Source organism: Chiloscyllium punctatum, chromosome 2, assembly GCF_047496795.1.
Source record: "Chiloscyllium punctatum isolate Juve2018m chromosome 2, sChiPun1.3, whole genome shotgun sequence".
In the NCBI taxonomy this organism is placed as follows: Eukaryota; Metazoa; Chordata; class Chondrichthyes; order Orectolobiformes; family Hemiscylliidae; genus Chiloscyllium; species Chiloscyllium punctatum.
In genome coordinates this window covers 133,238,110-133,262,953 of record NC_092740.1, presented here as the reverse complement: position 1 = coordinate 133,262,953, position 24,844 = coordinate 133,238,110, and the positions used below count along the sequence as shown (strand labels likewise).

General features: G+C 39.8%; 1 protein-coding gene across 2 annotated transcripts in view; it reads right to left on the bottom strand.

Moving 5' to 3' along the window:
* Positions 1–24,844, bottom strand: part of LOC140489990 (ADAMTS-like protein 1) — a 557,511-nt gene that overhangs the window by 124,448 nt on the left and 408,219 nt on the right. For both annotated transcript variants that reach the window (XM_072589066.1, XM_072589067.1), the window contains 2 exons: positions 24,232–24,379; positions 19,259–19,343 (listed from right to left, as the gene is read on the bottom strand). In XM_072589066.1, coding sequence (XP_072445167.1) covers positions 19,259–19,343; positions 24,232–24,379 — 233 coding nt within the window. The remainder of the gene's footprint in view (positions 1–19,258; positions 19,344–24,231; positions 24,380–24,844) is intronic.

Genomic DNA, 24,844 nt, shown 5'->3' with positions numbered 1-24,844 from the left:
TTTTGTTTATTCTTTTTTTCTAATCAACCTGTTCAGAGATGTTAGTACACACAAGCCTCGAACCAGGCCTCCCGGTTGAGGAGTAGAGGCACTACCATTGCACCAAAAAAGGGCTAAGAAAACAGGCAGTAACAGTAATAAGCAGCATTAGTTTCAACTACATTTGGTCTGCACTTAGCTTGCATTTACATGGAGTAGCCAATATCCTTGATCATAGAAATTCCGCAGAAATTTTGTGCTCTATGTAAAAAGTGAGCACAATGAACACTTCCACATTAGTACCTGTAGTATTCAACTAGTATTAAAAAAGTGAATACTATCATATCATATTCACAAAAAATCTAATTTAATTGCAGTTTTTATAAACAGCTCAACAGAGGTGATTTTGTTTGTGTTTGATTATGAATGAATATCAATGCAGATAACAATCTTAAAAGGACATATTTCTGTTGGTGATGATTGAATTAGTAAATACTTTGTTCTAAGGGTGAGAGACCCATGTATATGTTTGGTTATAATGGTATCATTTGGATTTGATAGGTTATATTTCAACTTTGCATTTGCTATATTTGCTGATCCATTGACTTTAGGAAGAGGTTATGGCTTTCTACAATTCTGAAACTACTTGAAATACTTGTCAAGTAAGTCATCCAACTTTTAAGCATCCAATTTTTAATCCAGAACCTACATTTCTGATAATTAGCCATTGCTGAACAAATTATCCCTATTGCTATGTCTTTTAACAAGGCTTGTTTAGTTTCAAAGTTGTATTTTAGTCAAAATACAAAAAAGTTGCATTGTATAACGCTATTGTTTTATATTGGCCACGTATACAAAATAAAATTTGCAAACAACTTTAAATGATTATATTCCACCCTCTTTCTTGCATAGCCATTGGAAGCCAAGTGCTTTCTATGTAATAATGAGGTGCATACTGTAGTCAGAATTCCCCTACACAGCATGAAATGAAACTGGAAACTATTGGAAACAATGACCAACAGGCCTGGCACAGTGGAACGCACAGCATTAGAGAACGGGAGCATCAAAGTTCAGATTTCTTCCTCGCCATCTTCTGATACTGTGTAAGATAGAACCATTAAATATACAAAATAGTGGAGGTGCTTTTGATAATATTATGCCACTATTTTCTCCCAGTTTATATCTAACCCATTTTGGCTAGACATCACTCCTTATCGCTCTCAGAATAGGTTCAAATCACTCCATTCACCCACTGCCTGCTTGACAATTATACAGTTCTGAGACAAAATTAGAGGTGAATTGAATGGATGCAGATGACATGGGGAGGAAAATATTGCGCATGAGAATTGTGTCGGTCTCATAAACATTGAAAAGAAAAGAAGAATCCTATGGGCATGAGGCAGACAAACCTTATAGGATCAGAGTGGAGAAAGTTGGTAAATTTTCTTTCAATGGGGTCAAAGTGTAGATTGAAAAGAGCATCATGGGGAACAAATGACAGCCTACTGTCTCTCCCATATCACTGACAACATTGATCCATTCTGGTCAAGAGAAGGAAGTGGCAATTATAGAACAGATGGTGTAGATTTTCACATAGTGCAGTTGCCATGGTGACAGACTACCTCACAGGATTATGGAGATTGGACCACATAGTTGTAGCTGGACATTAAGGTCCCTGCAGCAACTTGTCAACTCCAGCACAATATCACATGACCTGGCTTCTGATTGTGGTGGGTGAAAGGGGAAACTGGAGTTAGTTAGAGAAGGCCAGGATGGAATTGTGGGGTCTGGGTGAGAATTCCAGTCTCTCCAAATCATATAGAAGAAGTGAATAGTTTATATCAGTTTTATTTTTGGCTAGGGCAGGAAGTAATGGCCAGTGAACGGGTCTGTTGCTCTATATGCACTCTGCATAAGACAGAGTTAGAGAGATGAAGAGTAAAAGACAGCAGCAAAGGGAGAGAGAAGACAACAGACATAGAGGGCGGAAGTTTGGGAGAAAGAAAGAGACTGTGTTGGGGGGGTGTTAGTGGGAGTGTGCCTGTGCATGAGTATGTGCTTGCGTGTGTGTGCAGATGTGTCAATGCACATGAATCAACTAAGAACATGAGAGTAAGTGGATGTGCGCACACATGTACATGCAAGCATCTATCGTGTGTGAGAACTTCAGTATAAGTTTGTGTTCAGGGAGAGTGCTAATGAGAGCATTAGACTGGACATACAATGGAGCAATGTCTGGCCTGAGTTAATTGGGCGTCAACTGGGAGAAGACAGTGGCTTAACATCAGTAATATTATCAAAAACACCTCCAGTGTCTTGTACCTTTAATGCTTCTATTGTGCACAGTATCAGAAAATAGGGAAAGGGATCTGAAATACACTACTTTACTTTGTGCCAGGCCTGTTGGTCATTGTTTCCAATAGTTTCTTGTTCCATTTTAGACTGTGGAAAAGAGAAACAAATCCAGAAGAACATATCAAGATGCAGGGAAAACACAATGGTTGGGTCAGATTAGGTGCAGCTGTTTTTCTCCGAATAAACTGGTTGAAATCAGAATGAGAATTGTTTCCAAAGGAATAACTAATTCTTACATTTATCAAAAAACTGAATTCCTAGCCTCATTATTTTTGATGTATGCTTGTGGTTTTGAAGGACCTGTTTTTCTGTGGGTTTGTTAAAATATTACTGCCATCCATACACATTGTTGGTCAATATAACACATTGTGTATGACAACAAAACTGCTGTCTCATTTTAGCATCAACATATTTCTGAATCATAGTGGAGTTTAAGGATCTGTGTTTTGCTTTTATTCCTGTGTATGGATATCTGAGAATATATTTCAATTTCTTTTCATTAAAGAGCTAATAATATCCTACATATGGTTTCCAGATTTAAATGTTAGTTTAATGCTTACAGCACAGAAGCGTAGTGTTATTTATTGCACTGCTCTTGCCAAAACTATAACAATTTGAACAAAAATCTTAAATCACTTATAGTCAAGAATTTAAACCATAGAAATTATTTCAAAGATACCTGTTTAGTAACATGACTTCTGAATGCTGTTGTGACATGAAGGGTTCAGATAGATTAAGGAATACAATGTCTGTTTCCAATCAGCAAATAATAAATATCTATAATCTAAACCTCTTGCATTGCATACATACCGCAACTAGTAATACTGCTCTGAGCATCCTACATCAGATATACATACCAAAAACACTGTACTGAGCATACCACATACTGCACTTGGCACACTGTACACACAATGTTCCATATGTTGACTTCAATGATTACTGCCTCAAGTCACTCAATAGAAATCAGAGATCACATGGCTACTGTAAGTCACAATTCACAAATAAACGTATTTCTCTTCAGAGAGCAAACAACAAAACATGCATTATCATTTGCATTAAAAGTTGCTCCAAAATACATACTAAATTATTAAAATGAATTTATGAAGAAAAAGTAACTATTCTATCATGTTCCACTTCCATCCATCCATGAGTGCACATTGATTACACAATCTTAAAAAAAAATTTAGATGTTCTAATGGCATGCCTGTGCATTGTTGTTGGCTGTTTATTTGGAGTCTGCTCATTACTGAAGTGATGTACCTTCTCCAGGAAATGATGTTGCCAAGTGTTGTTGCCATGGTAATTGTTGTTGTTGATCCTTTGCCCTTTTTGGGGAACAGCCAACCTCTAGGAACATTGTCATTCTGTATCCGATGCACTTGGTGACCTCACATCTGCTTCATCAGTTGTATGCAGTGAAGTATCATTTTTCCAGATGTACGTATATTTGTGCGAAGACGATACAGCTACTTGTTTATGTTCACAATTTCTGATAAAGCTGACAACTTCACCAGAAGATTGATAAATCTGCAGTTCCAGATGAAATGAATCCCAAGCTACTGAGTACTAACAATGGAGGAAATAGCTGGGGCACTGGCACTGAAAGAATAAGATCTAATTTTCTGTTTGGGGACTCTACAGTCATCAGGACTCAATATTGACTTCAACAATCGTCAAGCTTGAGACACCTTCTCCCATGTTCTTTCCCCAAACCCCACACACCAGGCCTTGTTATCACATGGTTAGTCACAAATAATCCCCATCAGCAGTCTTTCATTCTCCAAGGCTGACTGTTATCCACTCCTATCTTTGTCTAACTGCTCTTTTTTCTCTTTGGGCTCTATCTCCACCTATCATTTACTCCTTACCCCCTTCCCCAACTCTATCTTCTGCAAAAAAATCTTCTTCCTAGCTACCATCAGTTTTGAAGAAGGGTCACTGGACCTGAAATGTTAACTCTAATTTCTCTGCACAGATGCTGCCAAACCTGTTGAGGTTTTCCAGCAATTTATCTTTTTCCGAGAATCATAGAATCCATAAAATGTGGAAACAGGCCCTTCAGCCCAAGTCCACACTGATGCTCTGAAGAGTATCCCACCCAGACCCATTTCCCTACTCTATTACCCTACATTTATCCCTGTCTAATGCACCTAACCTACACATCCCTGAACACTATGGGCAATTTAGCATGGCCAATTCACCTAACCTGCACATCTTTGGATAGTGGGAGGAAACTGGGGAGCACCTGGAGGAAACCCACGCAGACACGGGGACAATGTGCAAACTCCACATAGACAGTCACCCAAGGCTGAAATTGAACCCGGGTCCCTGGCCCTGTGCTAATGACTGAGACACCATGTTTTTGCACTGGTGATAATGTTCAGTTCTTCTCTGGCCACTGGACAGGTCCCAGAAGATTGGAGGACAATCAATGTGGTATCATTATTCAATAAGGGAGCAGGGATAAAATAGGAAAATATAGACCAGTCAGTCTAACCTCAGTGGTGGGGAAATTATTGCAAGCACTTCTCAGGGACAGAACTAATCTGCACATGGAAAGGCATGGATTATTCAAGAACAGTCAGCATTGTTTTATTCAGGGGAGGTCATATCTGACCAATTTGATTGAATTTTTCAAAAAGGTGAACGGGTTTGTAAATGGATGCAATTCATTCAATGTAGTCTACTTGGACTTCAGCAAGGCTTTCAATAAACTCCCAGATGGGAGACTGATAGTGAAGCTAAGAGCCTATGGGCTACAAGGAAAGTTGACAAATTAGATCCAGAACTGGCAGTGGCAAGAACAAGAGATGATAGCTGAGGGATGGGCTTGTGACTGGAAACCTGTACCCACTGAGGTTCTGCTGAAGCCTCTGCCATATGTAATACATTTAAACAATTTAGACTTCAGTGTAGGAGGGTTGATCAGTTAGTTTGTGGATGATACAAAAATTGGTGGAGTGGTAAATAGCAAGGAGGATAGCCTTAGATTGCAGAAGGAAACAGACAGACTGATCAGTGGCAAATGGAATTCAGTTAGAATAAGTGTGTGGTGATGCATTTAGGTAGGACAAAAACGCAAGGGAATGTATGATGAATGGTAGGATCCTGGGAAGCATAGAGGATCAGAGAGACTTTGTTATGCATGATGCCTTCAGGTATCAGGACAGGTAGATAGAGTGGTTTAGAAGGCATATAGGGTAATTGTCTTTATTAGCTGAGACACTGAGTTTAAGAGCAGGGAGGTTATGCTGTAACTGTACAAAACACTGGTTAGCTCACAGCTAGAGCACTGTGTGCAATTCTGGAATCCACGTTCTTACGAGAGGGTGAATGTGATGACACTGGTGTGGCTACAGAGGAGACCTACCAGGATGTTGCCTGGGCTGCAGAGTTTCAGTTATGAAGGAAGATTGAATAGACTGGGGCTGGTTTCCTTGGGCCAGAGTTGAGATGTGTAGAATTATGGGGGGTGTGGGAGCAGGGGCATAGATAGGGTAAATGGGAAGAGACTTCCCCTTGGTGGAGGGCTCAATTATATTTAAGGTAAAGGGCAGGAGGTTTACAGGGTATGTGAGGAAAATGTTTTCACCCTTAAAGTGGTTGGAATTGGAACTCACCAACTCAGAGGGTAGTAGAGACAGAACCCCTCAAAACATTTAAGTAATAATTATATGTGCACCTGCAGTGCCTGAGCATACAAGATTTGGAAAACAAAATTAGAATACTTGGGTGCTTGCTTTTGACTGGCATAGACTTGAAAGGCCATTCTCTTTGCTGTAACTTCAATGATCTGATGACCACACACGTACCAAATTGCCAAATGGACTGAATTTTTTTGACAACCTTGTGTGCTTGCATTCTGATTGGCTTCTCCAATATTCAACTCTGACCATGATTTGGCCGCTTTATCAAAGGTTTTCTCTCATTTTGTTTTGATTTTGTCACTCCTTCCTGTTTCAGTTACTGGCTTCAGTAATTTTCTTTTTAGCAATTGAAGATATATGGACTTCAGTAAGGCACTCGACAAGGTCCCCACATGGGTAGACTAGGTAACGAGGTTAGATCACATGCAATACAGGGAGAGCTAGCAATTTGGATACAGAACTATCTCAAACATAAGAGACAGAGGATAGTGGAGGAGGGTTGCTTTTCAGACTGCAGGACTGTGACCAATGGTGTGCCCCAAGGATTGGTGCTAGGTCTGCTGCTTTTTACTATTTATGTAAATTATTTGGATGTGAACATAGGAGGTATAGTTAGTAAGTTTGCAAATGACACCAAAATTGGAGGTGTAGTGGACAGTGAAGAAGGTTATCACGGAGTACAATGGGATTTTGATCAGATGGGCCAATGGGCTGAGGAGTGGCAGATGAAGTTTAATTTAGATAAATGTGAAGTGCTGCATTTTGGAAAGGCTAATGAGGGTAGGCCTTATACACTTAATGGTAAGGTCCTGGGGACTGTTGCTGAACAAAGAGACCTTGGAATGCAGATTTATAGTTCCTTGAAAGTGGAATCACAGGTAGTCAGGATAGTGAAGAAGGGGTTTGGTATGTTTGGCTTTATTGGTCAGTGCATTGAGTATAGGAGTTACGAGGTCATGTTGGGGCTGTGCAGGACATTGGATAGGCCACTTTTGGAATAGTGTATGCAATTCTGGTCTCCCTGCTATAGGAAACATGTTGTGAAACTTCGAAAGATTCAAAAAACGTGTTACAGGATGTTGCCAGGATTGGAGGGTTTGAGCTATAGGGAGAGGCTGAATAGGCTGGGGTTATTTTCCCTGGAGCATTGGAGGATGAGGGGTGACCTTATAGAGGTTTATAAAATCATGAAAGTAAGGACTGCTGGTGCTGGAGATCAGAGTTGAAAAGTGTGGCGCTCGAAAAGCAGAGGTCAAGCAGCATCCGAGGAGCAGGAGAGTCAACATTTTGGGCATAAGTCCTTCATCAGGAATGTGTAAACAACCAAGGTCTTAGCCTTGAGTAGGGGAGTCCAAAACTAGAGGGCATAGGTTTAAGGTGAGAGAGGAAAGATTTAAAAGGAACCTAAGAGTCAACTTTTTCACACAGAGGTTGGTGTATGGAATGAGCTGCCAGAGGAAATAATGGATGCTGGTACAATTCCAACATTTAAAAAGCATCTAGATGGGAATATGAATAGGAAGGTTCCAGAGGGATATGGGCCAAATACTGGCAAATGGGATTAGATTAATTTAGGATATCTGGTTGACATGGATGAGTTGGACTGAAGGGTTTGTTTCCATGCTGTATACCTCTATGACTCTAGGTACCTTGAATGCAGCATGACACTAACTGCTTACTAGACTCCTTTCCAGACCTTCAGTGAGTATTCTTTTCACTGTCAGAATGCCTTGAACACATCTGTGTTGGATCTAATCAATAATTTTTATAATCCTGCCATGGAGATATGCTTTCTTAAATAGTACTTTTTAATTTCATCAGTTAGTTTCACATAATAAACTATTTCCAAAAGGACATTGTGAAATCTAATAAAAAGGCAGACCCTTTTTTTTCACAAAATCAAGCCTGTCAAGTCTCTTGGAGGTTCCAAAGTGGTTTACAAAGGGGCCTAGCTAAATAATCGTGGCAACTTTTACACTATTATCAAGGATTTCTCCAAACCAATCAGAGCACTTTTCAACACTTGTCAGATATGGAGTGTTTCACATTCTCATAACTCATTAATATGGAATAAACAAAACCTCCATTTACATCTCTCTCATAATAAAATGAATATGGAACAAAAGGTTTCTGTTGGATAAGATCATAGCTTTGAAAGGGTTAATGCTAAAGACTGTAATAAGGTCCATCCAATCTGATATCATTTGAGCTTGAGTGGGTAAACAGAGCATCTGGGGCACAAATGCTGAGAACTATTGCTGGAACACTGTCAGGGCCCCTTGCCTTTGCAGTATCCAGTGCCATCAGCTATTTCTTGATATCATATGGAATGAATCAAATTGTTGAAGATTGGGCATCTGTGAATGCAATCAGAGGTCCTATCTTATGCGACATTGCAACTTGTATTTTTGTCTGCTTATGTAGGTCACAGAAGTCAGGTCAATTGTTTACCTTTTGTCATTTTCCACATCTTTACCTGAGTGAGTTTTAAAAATAAAAGTAACTGCTTGCTTATCTAGCTTACAGAACTTTGCTTATTTCCATACACTGAGTTACTCATAGTTAAGCACATACTGAATTGATAGCAGGTCATCCTTTTAAAACACTCACACTTCATTATAGCTAAACCAGTGCGGGACAATGAGGGGAATCTGTTCACTCCTTCTTACCTGGTCGTAACAATCCTTTGGTGATGTTCACTCTTGCCTCAGCCTTTCTATTTAACTGGGGCTACTGTGGAGATGATGTGTGGTGCTAAATTGCCCAATCATTTATGGAACACCTGAATCCTTCACGAATGAATTTCATTGTCACTTTTCACAATGTCTAAAATACGCTTTCAAGCATTTACTATCCACTGATAGCCAATAACGTCAACTGCTCCATTTCTTTGTGGTTATTTGACATGAGGTCATTAATCCTGTGAAGAGATTAATCTTTATCCATGATCTGTCTGGGATGATGTGTCAGAAGAGGCTCTTTAGCTTGCTTCACTTTATATGCATTGCACTGCCTTGCACTGAATGAAATAATTGATCATCCTTGACCAGTAGAGCATTTTTCTTATTTCCTTAAACAGGATTCGTTTCCTTGACTGTTTACAATGGATACACTTCAGCACCTCCTTTCTTATCTCCTTCAACATAGTAAATCTACAGTTCCTTTATACAATAACCTTGGTCAATAATTTCATGCCTTTATGTCCAATACTGTCCTGCATCAACAGTGTGTCATTGATAGCTGTGGCCATCCTTTCATCACTACTTTCTGTAGCATAACATTGTATTAATTTGTTTGCATGATCTGGGCATAACACTTTTTGTCAGATTCAACATTTCTACTGGATTGAGTACTTCCAGACAATCTTGAATCTGAAGATTTCACAATCTGTATTAGCCTCCTAACTTCCTCCATCGGGAATATGGCTCTCAACAGGATTTTGGTGATGACCTTCTGCTTCCCTCACTTGTACATCACTTCCTAATGATATATTTCTACAAGTGAAATGACACTCTTTGTGGATGTACTAGATCAGGTAAAAATAATTTGAGGTACCTTGTGCATAGACTCTACCGTCATTTTGTTTCTCTCAAATAAGTACAGCCCAACATTCTCATGATCAAAAAATAGTATCCAGACTCTCTTTCTCAATCTTTGTATTGTGTGGCTCAGTGTGTTCATGCTCTATATACAAAAAGCAACTAATTGACTTTGCTGCATAAGAGTTCCTTCAATGTCTTGTCTCACTAACATCATACTGCAGGGCAACTTCTTCATCAATTTTATAGTGGCTAAGCACTGGCATTGACATCACTATTTATTTGATGCGAGTGAAAATTGCCACTGTTCTATGCCTCAATACCGCTGGATGTCCTGTGAAGTGAATTTGCATAGAGGACTCGGATGACAATTTAGGCAAGGTAGTTCATATGTTATGATGTTTCATATAGCAGCATTGTCCATCTGACATTTCACATTCATTTGAGTCTCTCCTTCTGCAGTTATAATTCTAAAGGTCATACCTTATTTATCACTTTGTCTTACCATAATGGCAACCAGTTCTATGATATAGAGTGATTTTTCCAAATCATCATCTGAAATCATCTCATTAACTTGCATCTTACCAGTAAAACACTTGCATGCCAAATGATTCAGCTTCTTTCAGTTAAAGGATTAAAAGGACACATTTCGTTTTCTTTTATTGGGTGACTCTGCAATATTTGCATTGTATACTCTACCTCTCATCTTCCTGCTGGCCCTTCTGGAAACCTTTCTTCCTGAGTTCCAATGCTTGAATACACATTTGTTGAGAAATAACATAAGATGGTACAAAATGGGCCTTCAAAGCCTTCAGAATTTCTCCAGCTTGAATTTCTACTCCTCAGCAAAGTCTAGAGGGTGGTACTGTTTGTCACACATCATCCCCTGCACTGATAATGAAGTTGCTACTCTGATTGTTTTTAGATTTTCTGTACAACTTTGTGGCTCCCTCATAGTTTTGCTATTGAGACTTGAAGACATTTCTGGAAAAACAGCATCTTGTACCAAATTTAAGCTTATAACATGTTGCAGTTGTATAAGACTCTGGTGCGGCCGCATCTGGAGTATTGTGTGCAGTTTTGGTCGCCATACTATAGGAAGGATGTGGAGGCACTGGAACGGGTGCAGAGGAGGTTTACCAGGATGTTGCCTGGTATGGTAGGAAGATCGTATGAGGAAAGGCTGAGGCACTTGGGGCTGTTTTCATTGGAGAAAAGAAGGTTTAGGGGTGACTTGATAGAGGTGTACAAGATGATTAGGGATTTAGACAGGGTTGACCATGAGAACCTTTTTCCACGTATGGAGTTAGCTATTACGAGGGGGCATAGCTTTAAATTAAGGGGTGGTAGGTATAGGACAGATGTTAGAGGTAGATTCTTTACTCAGCGAGTCGTGAGTTCATGGAATGCCCTGCCAGTAGCAGTGGTGGACTCTCCCTCTTTATGGGCATTTAAACGGGCATTGGATAGGCATATGGAGGATAGTGGGTTAGTGTAGGTTAGGTGGGCTTGGAACAGCGCAACATCGAGGGCCAAAGGGCCTGTACTGTGCTGTATTCTTCTATCTTCTAACACAACGAGATGAGAAGGTCGGCATAATTTGACAGTGGAGTTACGATTGCATTTGTTTATTAAAAGCAGGATGTTTAGAAAGTTATTATTGCTATTACCTCCTGTATTGAACAAAACGAAGTTATCTTTAGATATGTGAATGCCAGAAAATTTCTGGCAAAAGTTTCTCCTCAATCTAATACACCAATGTCAATGCAGAAAATCTATGATTAGAAAAAATGTATGGTGTGTTTTTTTAACCTTCATGGGAATTGACATTTTCTACATTTCCTCCATAAATCCATTTGGGAGACAGGAATCTTACAACAGCCTGAAGCAGGGACTTATGATCCAACATAACTATTGCCTTGTCTTTATATATATAATAAATTGTTCTGTGGCACGTAACAGTAACATTCTGTGTCCATGGGATGGGAAATCAGTAAACGCAGTAGGCTTTAACAAGGTTGGCAACAGATTTATGAAAAAAAGATTTAAGCTTTTTCTACACTGAACCTGCATATATGTTCAGCCTGCCTTATCCAGTAGTCTCTTAGGATGGAGTACATTGATCACCTCATCTCAATATGGATGAAATTTATTAAAAAGAAAACCATGTACATTCTCCAGACTTGAATCAGCTCAATTTAATTCTCACTGAACTATCTGGAGAGCAAGACTTTTTTCATGCCCTCTCTTTAAAATGATCTGGACACTCCAAACATTTCAATATAGGAATTTCTGTCCAGTGTAAAACTGCCTTTTCATCTATCAGGTTCTGTTTAACAGCTCTAATAATCAATAAACCTGTTATCCATCTTTAAACAGACTGTTTTGGTTTTTTTTCCCAATTTTTTTTAATAAAGGTAAATGTGAAAAGCTGGCTTTGCTAATTACCAAACCTGTGAAAATTGTTTTGTGGACAGGAATTGTGAAAAAGGAAATTTAACCTCGGGTGTTTTACTTCCTGACACTGAATATATGGATAGGATTTTACAGATTGGTATAGAGTGCTGGTTGTGCGAACAGACTAAATAATGCCTGTTCCTGTTCAGTGCAGGAATAAATACAGCCTCATTATTTCAAAAGGTATAATTGGAGGCAGCAGCTGGACAGAGTAACACAGTAGCTATCCTTATGCTGCTGCCTTAAGCAACACAAGAGGTTAAATTGCACCATCTGCTGTGAACACACTTTTTTTTGAGGAGATTTCTACTCCTCTTATTGGTGTGAGAAATGGTGTGAGATGGAGTTTGAATTGATTACTGTTGTGCCACCTGATTCCGTTGAGCTTTCTCTACCACCACTACCGTGACTCAACTAGTAGGAATGCACTGATAATTGAGCTCCAATATTCCACTAGCTGTCACAAATGTGTAACGCTCCAATGAAAGCAGCAAGATGAACAATTTGTCTGACAGACTAACATTCAGAACAAAGTCAATTCACACCACTTTCTATCATGAAAAGAAAAATGACTATCATTTTGAAACAAACTGATTTTTTTAATAACTGGCACAAAAGATTACTAACATGCAACTTAGAGTCAGAGATGTACAGCATGGAAGCAGACCCTTTGGTCCAACCCATCCATGCCGACCAGATATCCAATCCAATCTAGTCCCACCTGCCAGCACCCGGTCCATATCCCTCCAAACCCTTCCTATTCATATACCCATCCAAATGCCTTTTAAATGTTGCAATTGTAGCAGCCTCTACCACTTCCTCTGGCAGCTCATTCCATACACGTACCACCTTGTGTGTGAAAAGTTGCCCCTTCGGTCTCTTTTATATCTTTCCCCTCTCACCCTAAACCTATGCCCTCTAGTTCTGGACTCTCCCACCCCAGGGAAAAGACTTTGTCTATTTATCCTATCCTTGCCCCTCATAATTTTGTAAACCTCTATAAGGTCACCCCTCAGCCTCCGACGCTCCAGGGAAAACACCCTCAGCCTGTTCAGCCTCTCCCTATAGTTCAAATCCTCCAAACCTGGCAACATCCTTGTAAATATTTTTTGAACCCTTTCAAGTTTCACAACATCTTTCCAATAGGAAGGAGACTAGAATTGCAAGCAATATTCCAACAGTGGCCTCACCAATGTTCTGTACAGCTGCAACATGACCTCTCAATTCCTGTACTCGATACTCTGACCAATAAAAGAAAGCATACCAAATGCCTTCTTCACTATCCTATCTCTCTGTGATTCCACTTTTAAGGAGCTATGAACCTGCACTCCATGGTCTCCTTGTTCAGCAACACTCCCTAGGACCTTACCATTAAGCGTATAAGTCCTGCTAAGATTTGCTTTACCAAAATGCAGCACCTCACATTTATCTGAATTAAATTCCATCTGCCACATCACAGCCCATTGGACCATCTGGTCAAGATCCTGTTTTAATCTGAGGTAACCTTCTATGCTGTCCACTACACCTCCAATTTTAGTGTCATCTGCAAACTTACTAACTGTAACTCTTATGCTCACATCCAAATCATTTATGTAAATGACAAAAAGTAGAGGGCCCAGCATCGATCCTTGTGGCACTCCACTTGTCACAGGCCTCCAGTCTGAAAAACAACCCTCCACCACCACCCTCTGTCTTCTACCTTTGAGCTAATTCTGCATCCAAATGGCTAGTTCCCCATGTATTCCGTGAGATCTAACCTTGCTAACCAGTCTCCCACGGGGAACCTTGTCAAATGCCTTACCGAAGTCCATATAGATCACATCTACCACTCTGCCCTCATCAATTCTCTTTGTTACTTCTTCAATCAAGTTTGTGAGACATGATTTCCCACGCACAAAGCCATGTTGACTATCCATAATCATTCCTTGCCTTTCCAAATACATGTACATCCTATCCCTCAGGATTTCCTCCAACAACTTGCCTAGCATCGACGTCAGGATCACTGGTCTATAGCTCCCTGGCTTGTCCTTACCACCCTTCTTAAACAGTGACACCACGTTAGCCAACCTCCAGTCCTCTGGCACCTCACCTGTGACCATTGATGATATAAATATCTCAGCAAGAGGCCCAGCAATCACTTCTCTAGCTTCCCACAGGGTTCTAGGGTACACCTGATCAGGTCCTGGGAATTTACCCACCTTTATGTGTTTGAAGACTTCCAGCACTTCCACCTCTGTAATATGGATATTTTGCAAGGTGTCACCATCTATTTCCCTAAATTCTATATCTTCCATACTCTTTTCCACAGTAAACACTGACGCAAAATACTCATTTAGTATCTCCCCCATTTTTTGCGGCTCCACACAAAGGCTGCCTTGTTGATTTTTGAGGAGCCCTATTCTCTCCCTAGGTACCCTTTTGTCCTTATTGTATTTGTAAAACCTCTTTGGATTCTCCTTAATTTTATTTGCCAAGGCTATCTCATGTCCCCTTTTTGCCCTCTTGATTTCCCTTTTAACGATACTCTTACTGCCTTTATACTTTAAGGATTCACTCGATCTATCTTGTCTATACCTTACATATACTTCCTTCTTTTTCTTAACCAAACCCTCAGTTTCTTTTGTCCTCCAGCATTCCCTATACCTACCAGCCTTTCCTTTCACCCTAACAAGAATATACTTTCTCTGGATTCTCGTTATCTCACTTCTGAAGGCTTCCCATTTTCCAGCCGTCCCTTTACCTGCGAACATCTGTCCCTAATCAGCTTTTGAGGTAACTTAAAGTATGCCTCTTAAAAAATCCTAACACTGCTCTTTACAGGAATTACATCTGCTGCTACACAGATCAACAACCAACTCTACCCTCAGGTCCATCCTCGTTTTCCATTATTCCTTCATGGAATGCAAGCATTGCTGGCAACACTAGCACTTGTAGTTCATCGATACATGCCCTTGAGCCGAGGGGCCTGATTGGAACTTTCAAAGGGCTGGTAAAAATCAGCCACATTACTGTGGGTCTGGAGTCACCGAGGTCACAGCAAATAAGATGTCCTTTCCTGAAAGACATTGTTGAACCAGATGGGTTTACACAATAATAGTTGTCATGGTCACCATCACTGAAACCAGCTTTCAATTCCAGATTTACCGATTGACTAATTTTAAATTGTAGTTGCCAGCATGGGTCTTGAAGTCTTGACACCATAACATAAACCTGGATTTTAAAAATAGGAGTACAGTGACATTGCCAGTAGATCATCATCTTCCTCTACCGCTTGCAGGCTCCCTGCCCTGTCCATAATATTGCAATGGCCCACAACTGGTGATCTACCACGAGACATCTGCTTGAAATGTGTGGCTGATAGGTAGCACAGCTCTGGAAGTGGGCCAGGCTTTCCTTGCCTGAGGGCTTGGACTACTTTCGTAATGCACTATAATGTTTACCCAAATACAGCAGAACAAGAGTCATATGACAGAGACGTGGCTGGAACACTGGCCAGCTCAGAGAGGCTGTCCACACCTGTATTGAGCTGGTTATGGTGATATTTCAAATCTCATTGACTAATCTAAAAGCAATGATTGAGAGAAATACAGTTAATAATGGGCTGTGACAACTCAAAATGGCAGAAGTCATCTGACATGAAAATAGCTAATCTCTCAGGAATTTCCAGTGGAATTTCTCAATATCATGACTGATGTTCACACTTGGAAAAGTCTATCCAAAATGGAATTAAACGGACATTGAAATTCATTATCTGGAATGTTCATTTCACAATAAGACTTACAAACCTTTTGTGGACAAGAAATTTTCACGACACATATTGCAAGAACAAAGTCTTAAATCTGAAACTGGTTACGCTAAGAGAAGGATGGAAACCCTATCTATCTATACAGGGGGATACTTGAAAATGGACAACCAAAACTCTTTACAAAAATGGACTGTCCACATTGTGGGCTAAGAGACAGTTTTAACATGTTAAAACTCCCCATCACGTATGAAGCCATGATTACAAGCTTGATGTTTCTGCTGCAAATGCACATCCAAAACTGATCTATTCAATAATGGCGACATTCTTAGTGACTTATCATAACCAAAATAAATTACAGCCTATCCAATAAAGGTTGCAGCTTAAAAATATATACACCTCAAAAACACCCAAAGAATTGTATGCAAGCTACTCTTTTATTTCCTTTTTATTGGACAATCACCCTTTAGGTTTGTACTTGCATAAGTTTCAATGGAGAGTGCAGGAGAACATGCTAGGAGCAGCACCAGGAATATTTAAAAATGAGGTGTCAATCTGGTGAAGCTACAAAACAGGACTATGTACATGCTAAGTAGTATATGCAGCAAGTGAGACAGAATTAAACAAATCTACAACCAATGGATCAGATTTAAGCTCTCTAGTCATGAATGGGTGAAAAATTAAACAACTTATTGGAAGAGTCTCCACAAATATCCCCATCCCCATTCAAGATAAAGCTGAAGTCTTAGCACTGATGAATAGCTGATCCATCTTAGCCTCTTTCAGAGATCCTCAGCATCATACATGTCAGTCTTCAGCCAATTTCATTCATTCCACATGATATCAAGGAACAGCTGAAGCACTGGATGCTGCAAAGGCTGTGGGCTTTGACAACTTGTGCTCCAGAACTTGCCATACACACAGCCAAGCTATTCCAGTTAAGTTACAACACTGACATTTACCCAATGATGTGGAAAATTGCCCAGGTACGTCTTGTACACAAAAAGCAGAACAAATCCAACCCAGCCAATTACTGCCCCATTAGTGATCATCAGTAAAATGATGGAAGATATTATCAATAGTGCTATACTGAGCAGGTGCTGCTTGAATAACCTGCTCACTGATGCCCAGGGTTGGGTTCTGCCAGGGCCACTTTGCTCCTGACTTCAATACATCCATGGATCAAACAAGAACAAAAGAACTCTAGAGGAAAGAGAGAATGACAACCCTTGACATTGATGTTGTATTTGACAAGGTATAGCATCAAAGCGCCCTAGCAAAACTTGCATCAATGGGAATAGGGAGAAATCTCTTCACTGGTTAGAGTCAAACCTGGCACACAAAGATGGTTGAATTCTGAGTGAGAGTCACTCGACCCAAAACATTAACCCTGGTTTTCTCCACAGATGTTGCCAGACCTGCTGAGCTTTTCCTGCAATTTCAACTTTTGTGGCTGATTTACAGCATCCGCAGTTCTTTCAGGTTTTTTTGAAGATGGTTGTGGTTGGAGCAAGTCAGTCATCTCAGCAGGAGGTCCTCAGGGTAAGCACATTCTAATCAACCAGTCCAGAGATACTCTTACACACCTCTGAAGGAGATGGTGCTTGGTGTCAAGCCTCCTAGCTCAGGGGTACAGATATTATCATTGTACCACAAGAGCTCCTCAGAGAGTTGCTTGGGTATATATTTTTAAATCAATCTTTCTGACATGTTACAACACACCTCTTCAGCAGGTGGGAATCTAATCTGGGCTTCTGGTCCAAAGGTAGAGACACCAGCACTGTAGCAAGCACCTCTGTAGCTCCTCAGGATAGTGTCTTAGGCCCAAACATCTTCAGCTGCTTCACTAACAACTTTCCCTCCATCATAAGATCAGAACTGGGATGCTCACTGGTGATTGCCTAATGTTCAACACCATGATTGCTCATGTCAAAATGCAGCCAGACCTGAACAATATCCATGTTTTGGCTGAAAAGAGGCAAAACAATATTTACACCACACAAATGCCAGACAATCACATCACCAGTAAGGGATAATCTACTATTGACCCTTAATATTCAATAGCTTTACCATCACAAAATTCCCCACTATCAACATGTTGGAGTTCCTATTGACAAGTAACTGAACTGGACGAGTAACTAAACAGTGTCTGCAAGAGCAGGTCAGAGGCCATTCTGCAGTGAATAACTCACCGCTTAACCCTCTCCTCAAAGTTCATTCACCATCTACATTGCCGAAGTCAGGATTGTGATTGAATACTCCCCATTTGCCTCGGCAAGTACAGTTCCAACAACACTCGAGAAGCATGAAACCATCCAGAAAATAACAACCCACTTGATTGGCACCATATCCACAAGTATCCACACCTTCCACCACTGATGCTCAGTAGCAGTAGTGTGTACCAGCTACAAGATGCACTACAGACATTTATCAAAGATCCTTAGACAGCACCTTCCAAATCCATAAATACTTCCATCCAGAAGGACACCAACAGCAGACACAAAGGAACACTGTCACCTGCAAGTTCCCTTCCAAGCCATTCAGCACCTGACTTGGAAATATATTGTGTTCCTTCAGCACTACTCGGTCAAAATCTTAGAACTACCTACCTAATGGCATTGTGGCAATATCTGTAGAGCACAGACTCCAGCAATACAAGAAGGCAGCTCACCACCAACTTATCAAGAGCAACTAGGGATGGGCAATATATGCTGGCCCTACTAGTGACTCCCCCCATCCCATGAGTAAATAAATAAATATATTCATGCGTGCAGGCCCGAGTGATGATAGGGAAGCCATGCCTGACCCCAGTTAATTGTTACTTTTTCTTGTTTAACAAGTGATAAATCTACACTCCCCTTGAATCAAGAAAACTCTGATTGGCACCTTGTTGCTCACAGCAAAATATCATTAACTCCATTTTTAATTGTGGAGAAGTGTTGCCACATGCAAAAATGAAGAACATAAATCTTTATTGTGAACAACTAAGGAGACTGAACAGAGAGGAATGGGTTTAAACCTTCTCACCTGGCCCTAACAGCATGCTACAATGACCGTTAGTAAGATTGTCTGTCTCACATATTCTGTATTCAGATATTCCATTATTCCAGTCACTGTGTGAATGGTTAAACATGAATACAAGACACATAGGTGGTATTCTGGAGTGTGTCAGCATTCACTGAACAGTCACAGCAAAGCCTCAGGGGATAGAGAGAGTAAATGGGAATTTAAACAGCAGCAGTGCTCTGTAAGAAGTCAGATGGGGCTATTACTTCTTGTTAGTTGGCTGATTCAGAGAGACAGCCAATTGGTAATGTGTGCTACTTTGCAGAAAGAGAAAATGGTTAACATGAATAGTCTACCCGTGCTGGAAAATTGGAATGTGACTCTGGCTTCCTGTAGAAGCATGTCTGGTTATACTTGTTAAACCATATTTACATGATCTGTGTGACAGGCAATTTTCAATGCAATTTAAGGGCCCCATTCTTATTCAATTTGATGCTTCCTGCAAAATTCATATAAAATTTCAAAAGACTCACGAAGGTTCTTCAGAAACAGTCAGTAATTCCTCCAGCTCTTGTGCCTGCTTATACCACGGCAACTTAGCTTCCACGGGGAGTTTCTCTGCGAACCAAACAAATACAATAAATTCATCTGATGAGTTTAGAAAGACAGTTTTAGTGAGCAGCAACACATTTTGACAAGATTACAGCCCTTAGACCAGATCAGTTGGTATAATAAAATTAGATGATTTATATTCAAAGAGAATTTATTTTTCATTGTCTTTTTGTGCTTCTAGTTGGTTCTTTATTTCATAATTATTTGATGAGCTGCAGATTGTCAGATCTTATGTTTCAAAATGTATTTACATCTCTGTACTAACCAAAAATTCAGCAGTAGGGTAAAATAACTTGGTATGTGTGCATTTACTTCACAATGGCAATGCTTTATCTAAACACTTTCATTGTCTTGCCCCTTTGTAGGTCTATAACATAATCTTCCCACCTACCCTCACCTCACTGTTTCCCCAACACAAGACGATTTTTTTTCCTCTCATCTTTAACCCCACTTGCCTATGTCATTCAAGCAGAAATTCTCTCCAAAAATCTCTCAGTCACTTCCTTTTCCATTAAAGTCTTGAACCACCTCTTGTATTGATTGAATAAGACAAACCGAGACTTTATTCAATAATAACATTCAACAATTGAGACAATATAGCGTTGCTTAGAGAAATTTGCGGGCCAGAACTCCACGGATTCTCAAAAACTTCTGAGATAAGTAAGGATGGAACTTTGAGCTGAAACATTGTTTGAACATGCAGTGTCAACGTAGCCAATGTAGTCAAGCTCATGCCTGGAATGGCTACCTAAAGGATTATTAAGGGGCTGATAAAGAATTAAACTACCTAGTATTGCTGAGGTTGCATAGCACACTAGTAGAGAGCACTTGGTATAATGCCATCTCCCAATGACCACTTGATCAGGTGTAAACTAGTTACTAAGGATTGAATGCTATTTGAAGGTAAATCACCTTTTACTTCTCAGTTCCTCCTTGAAGTCTGAAATGTAATTTTGAAACTCAGCAGCAGAGTTTTCTTGGAGAGTGTGTGTATGTTTATCAACAGTTGACATTCTATCAGCATTTAAACTGGCGATTCTCTGAGGATTTTACCTAAAATGAGTGAGTGTTGATCTGCCTTATAGGAGTCACCAAGAGAAAGGGAGTATGTGGTGATTGGCATCTTGCTTTGAGGGCCCCTGGTCTGGATAAGGAATGGCGTTGGGGATAGGGGGGATGGGGGAAATGAGGGGTGGGGGGGGGCAGGTGCATGAGGCAAAGCACAGCAGCACTAGTTGCTGTGGAGTTCTGGCCTGCAAGGAGGCCTGCTATCACCCTCAGACTATACCCTGACCCTCTTCAGACATTACTGGCAGATTTATCTCCAATACTGGCTTTCTGCAATAATATAAAATAAAAAGAATTGCAGATACTGGAGGTCTGTAACAAAAACAGAAAATGCTGGAGAAACTCAGCACGTCTAGGGCTTCTATGGGGAGAAAGGCAGAGTTAATATATTGAGTCCACTGACCCTTCACAAGAACCGTTTTGACAAAGGGTCACTGGATTCAAAGCATTAACTGTGTTTTTCCCTTTCCAGGTGCTGCCAGACCTGTTGTGTTCTTCCAGCACTTTGCCTCTGATTCATTGGCTTTCTGTGCACTGCCTGATGTAATGGGTTGCCATACTTTCCATCAGTTGGTTGCATAAAAAGCAAGTTGGATTCCACTGCATTTGTCAGGACAAAATGACTGATTAACACAGTGATCAGATCTTTGCAGCTGCTGATATATACTTATTACATAGACATTTGTGTACAGGATATTTCAACTCAGAAGTATTATGAACCAAAAGGATGATGATGTAGATTGAGACAGGTTGATGGAATGGGCAGACAAACGTCAAGTCAAATTTAAGGTGGCTAAATGTGAAGTGATTCATTTTGGTAGGACAAACAGACAACATAAAATAAAGACTACAATTCTAAAAGGGTGCTGGAGCAGGTGGATGTATATGTACCCAAATCATTGAAAAATAGGTTGAGAGAGCAGTTAATAAAGTACACAGCATCCTAATCTTCACTGATATGAACACCGAGTATAAAAGCAAGCAAGTTATAGCAAACCTACATAAAATACTTGTTCAATCTTAAATGGAATATTATGTACATCCAGGGTATAACTCTTTTGGATGGATATGAAGACATTCAAGAGAATATGGAAATAATAGATAACACTGATTCTAGGAAGTGGGGCTTAGTTTATAAAGTTTGAAGAAGAGAAATCTGTCTCAAACCCATAAGAGAGATAAACTGTTCACATCCATCACAAAAATCAAAAGTTGTTTTAAAAGTTAAAAGATAATTAGTTCATATTTTTAATTGGAACACCCACAAATATGCCAAATTACCATGGAGAGGGGCTAAAGGAGAATGGAGAGGTTTTGTTTCTTAAATTTATCTTTGTGTCTTTGCTCACAGAAAGTAAACAGATCAGCTTCAGTGTGGGAACTCACAGAGAACAAGATGGAGTCGATCAGAAGCTGACTGAGGGGAAAAAAAAACCTGTATACAGCCTGTCAAAAAAAGTAGACCTTATTAGGAAGCAGTGGTTTTCCTAACAGATAAAACACTAAGCACAAATGCAGTGAGGCCCAACTTTTTGCTTAGTTGTCCAAAGCTGTGGAATTTTGAAAGAAAATTGGAGAGTTGCTTAGCTGAAAGCTAATGGAAAGATCTATATGAAATCTCACACCTCCAAAAATAATAGGGTTACTGAGAAATTATCATGGATTTCAGGGCCATAGTTCAATTGCTTAACCACAAGTGAGAGAACTTTGTAGATACCAATGTTTAAGGCAACTTTTGGGTGGAATTAGAAAGCAAAAGGGTATTGGATTTATACTTCTGAGTTTTGACAAACTCAGAAAAGGGCAGTTATTTTTACTTTTTTTTTTCATACATACAGTAAAGTTTGTTATTTGTTTAATGATGGAGCAGATGCAATGGGATGAATGGCCTAACTTCTGCTCCTATGTCTTATGATCTTATGGTCCAAAAATGTATTTGTGGCGTATTTCTTTCAGTTAATCAATGGGTGCTTGAATTTCTCCTTGTATGTTAATACTCTCGACAGAAATCATAGCACCATACATTGTGACACTGCTAAAACTCAGCAAGAGCCCAGTCACTGCTTGGTTTGGATATCTGGGGAGTCAGGTAACCCTAAGTAGCTCTCGACACCTTCTCATGTGTAAATTAAAGCTCCAATAGAGACAGTTCATGTTCTTGACCCTTGTGTGCTGTGAATGTGTGATTGGGAAACCTGAAAGAAAACAGAGGAAAATATTTCAAATCTAATTTGCTATAGGATGTGAGGATAAGTGTGATTAGCAGGGGAAGACGATTGGTGAGGTCTATCGTACATTATCGCCTATACTCTGAAATATAAGTTTGTACGTTGCTACATTAACCATTTATTTCTATCAGTTCTATTTTTCAATGTTATTTGCCGTCTCAAGGTATTTGCTAACAACAATGGATTCCAGACATAGCTTAACTCATTTAGGTGAATTCCCAAATTACACAGCATGATGTTATAATTGCATTTTTTAAAAACTTTTGGAACAACTTATTAGAAAAACAAAAATGTAGCTTCTATTTTAGAATAAATAATAAGTTTTTCCATTCACATTCTAGTTCAGAGTACTCTAACATCAAAAAATTTCCATGGTAGATTGATCCCAAAAGTCTGCAGGGACCAATTTGGAAATATCTTACTTAATACAAATTGAATGACAAATGGATATACATGGATAGGAAGATAATCTTCGTTCTCAGGGTGAATTTTATGATTTTGTTCTAGCACTGAGATTGTAGTCATCAGAATTTCAGGAATGAGTTCACCAATGATAGGTCACAATGTACATTTTTTTCATCTATTGTGAAATGCTTCTACACTGGAGGCAATATATAAACTCACTGAACCCCAATGGTTGGGCTGCAGTTAGCTCACTCCTAAGCAATATTGAAGCAAGCTTCAGGCTTCAAATTGGTGTCCCAAAACCACTCACTGAATTCAGATTTTTGGCTGCGCAAAACAATTTCTCATTTGAGGCTTTTGGCATCACCATCAATAAAGGTGGTCAGAGAGGAGCCAAAGCCACACTGATCAATGGCCAGAGAGCAGACAGAGTTGCATTGACCATTGGCCAGAAAGGGGACAAAATTACTTTAACCACTGGTCAGATAGCAGATGGGGTCTCACTGATGCACTGGCTAGAGGGAATGGGGTCCCATTGACCAGTTATGTCATTAAACCAATGAAAGTCTCTGTGAAAGCGACAGTTGGCTGACTGCTGACATTAACAGAGCTGAGGTCATCTCTTTAAGGCCAGGATGTTAAAATTGAACTCCACCAATATGCAAAACTCACTGGATAAATATTTTATGGCACATATACTTGAACCATGGAGCATTATTGTAAATACAGTTTTATCATATTCAAAGTTTTATGGCAGATTTCTTTTCAATAAAATATAAGATAAGTAGACAAATGTCTGTAGGAATAAACGAGTGTGTGGAAGTGAGACACACAGCTTCTTGAACTGACTCTTTGGCCGAAATCTCTCTCCTGTTGGAATGTTGTGGGAATTGTGGTAAAACTCTGTTTACATGGGAGCAGCTCCAAGGAAATTCTCCACATGTGTAATCACACTGATAAACTGTTCAACAAATATAACATTACCTCAACATTTCAGTCAAGCAACTGAGGCATGCAGTATTATTGTAAGGCCACTATGCATCTTTGTACAGCGTTTCTCAGCACACAGTGTTAATGGAGACATTAACACATTCTTTAAAATCTATTAAAGCATTTGCTAAGCTAAAGACAAAGGAATTTGGTTAATGAGTCAGGTAGAATCACACAGCTTTACCACCAAACAACCATTTTACCTTTTGGTTTATAACAAGGTACAGTGACAATACATTCTTCCTTGATGTGTGGTTTTGTCTTTGCATTACAGCCGCCTGCGTGGAGTCCTCTGTGGTCAATACATAGGACTACTCTATATCTGAGACCCTGTCCACATGTTACAGTGCACTAGAGAGAGAGAGAGACAACAAAATACACATGATCAGTGATCATATCACAGTGATCAACAGCGCACACAGAAAGTGAATTAAGTAAGCGAGTGTATTCAAAATAAGATGACATGAGTCAATGCGTATGATTGTTATTTCAATGATTCCTGCCAAAGAAAAGCACTTAAATATAAATTAAGCAGGGTACGCCATACTATTAAAATGTCACGGTCTTACATAGTCAATAAATTATGTGGCTTAATAGTGTATGAGCCTGAGTTATAAATTCTACATGTTACTGTCTTGACTTTCATTGGAAGGGAATACTGACTCAAGTAATGCTGCAGTTCCGAAGGTAGATGAAAAGGCAGGATGAGCTAGGAAAGGAATTTCAACATTCATAACTGAGAGCTTCTTAAAATCAAAGGACCATATGACAAAGAACAAAGAATCTTGCAGCACAAGAACAGGCCCTTCAGCCCTT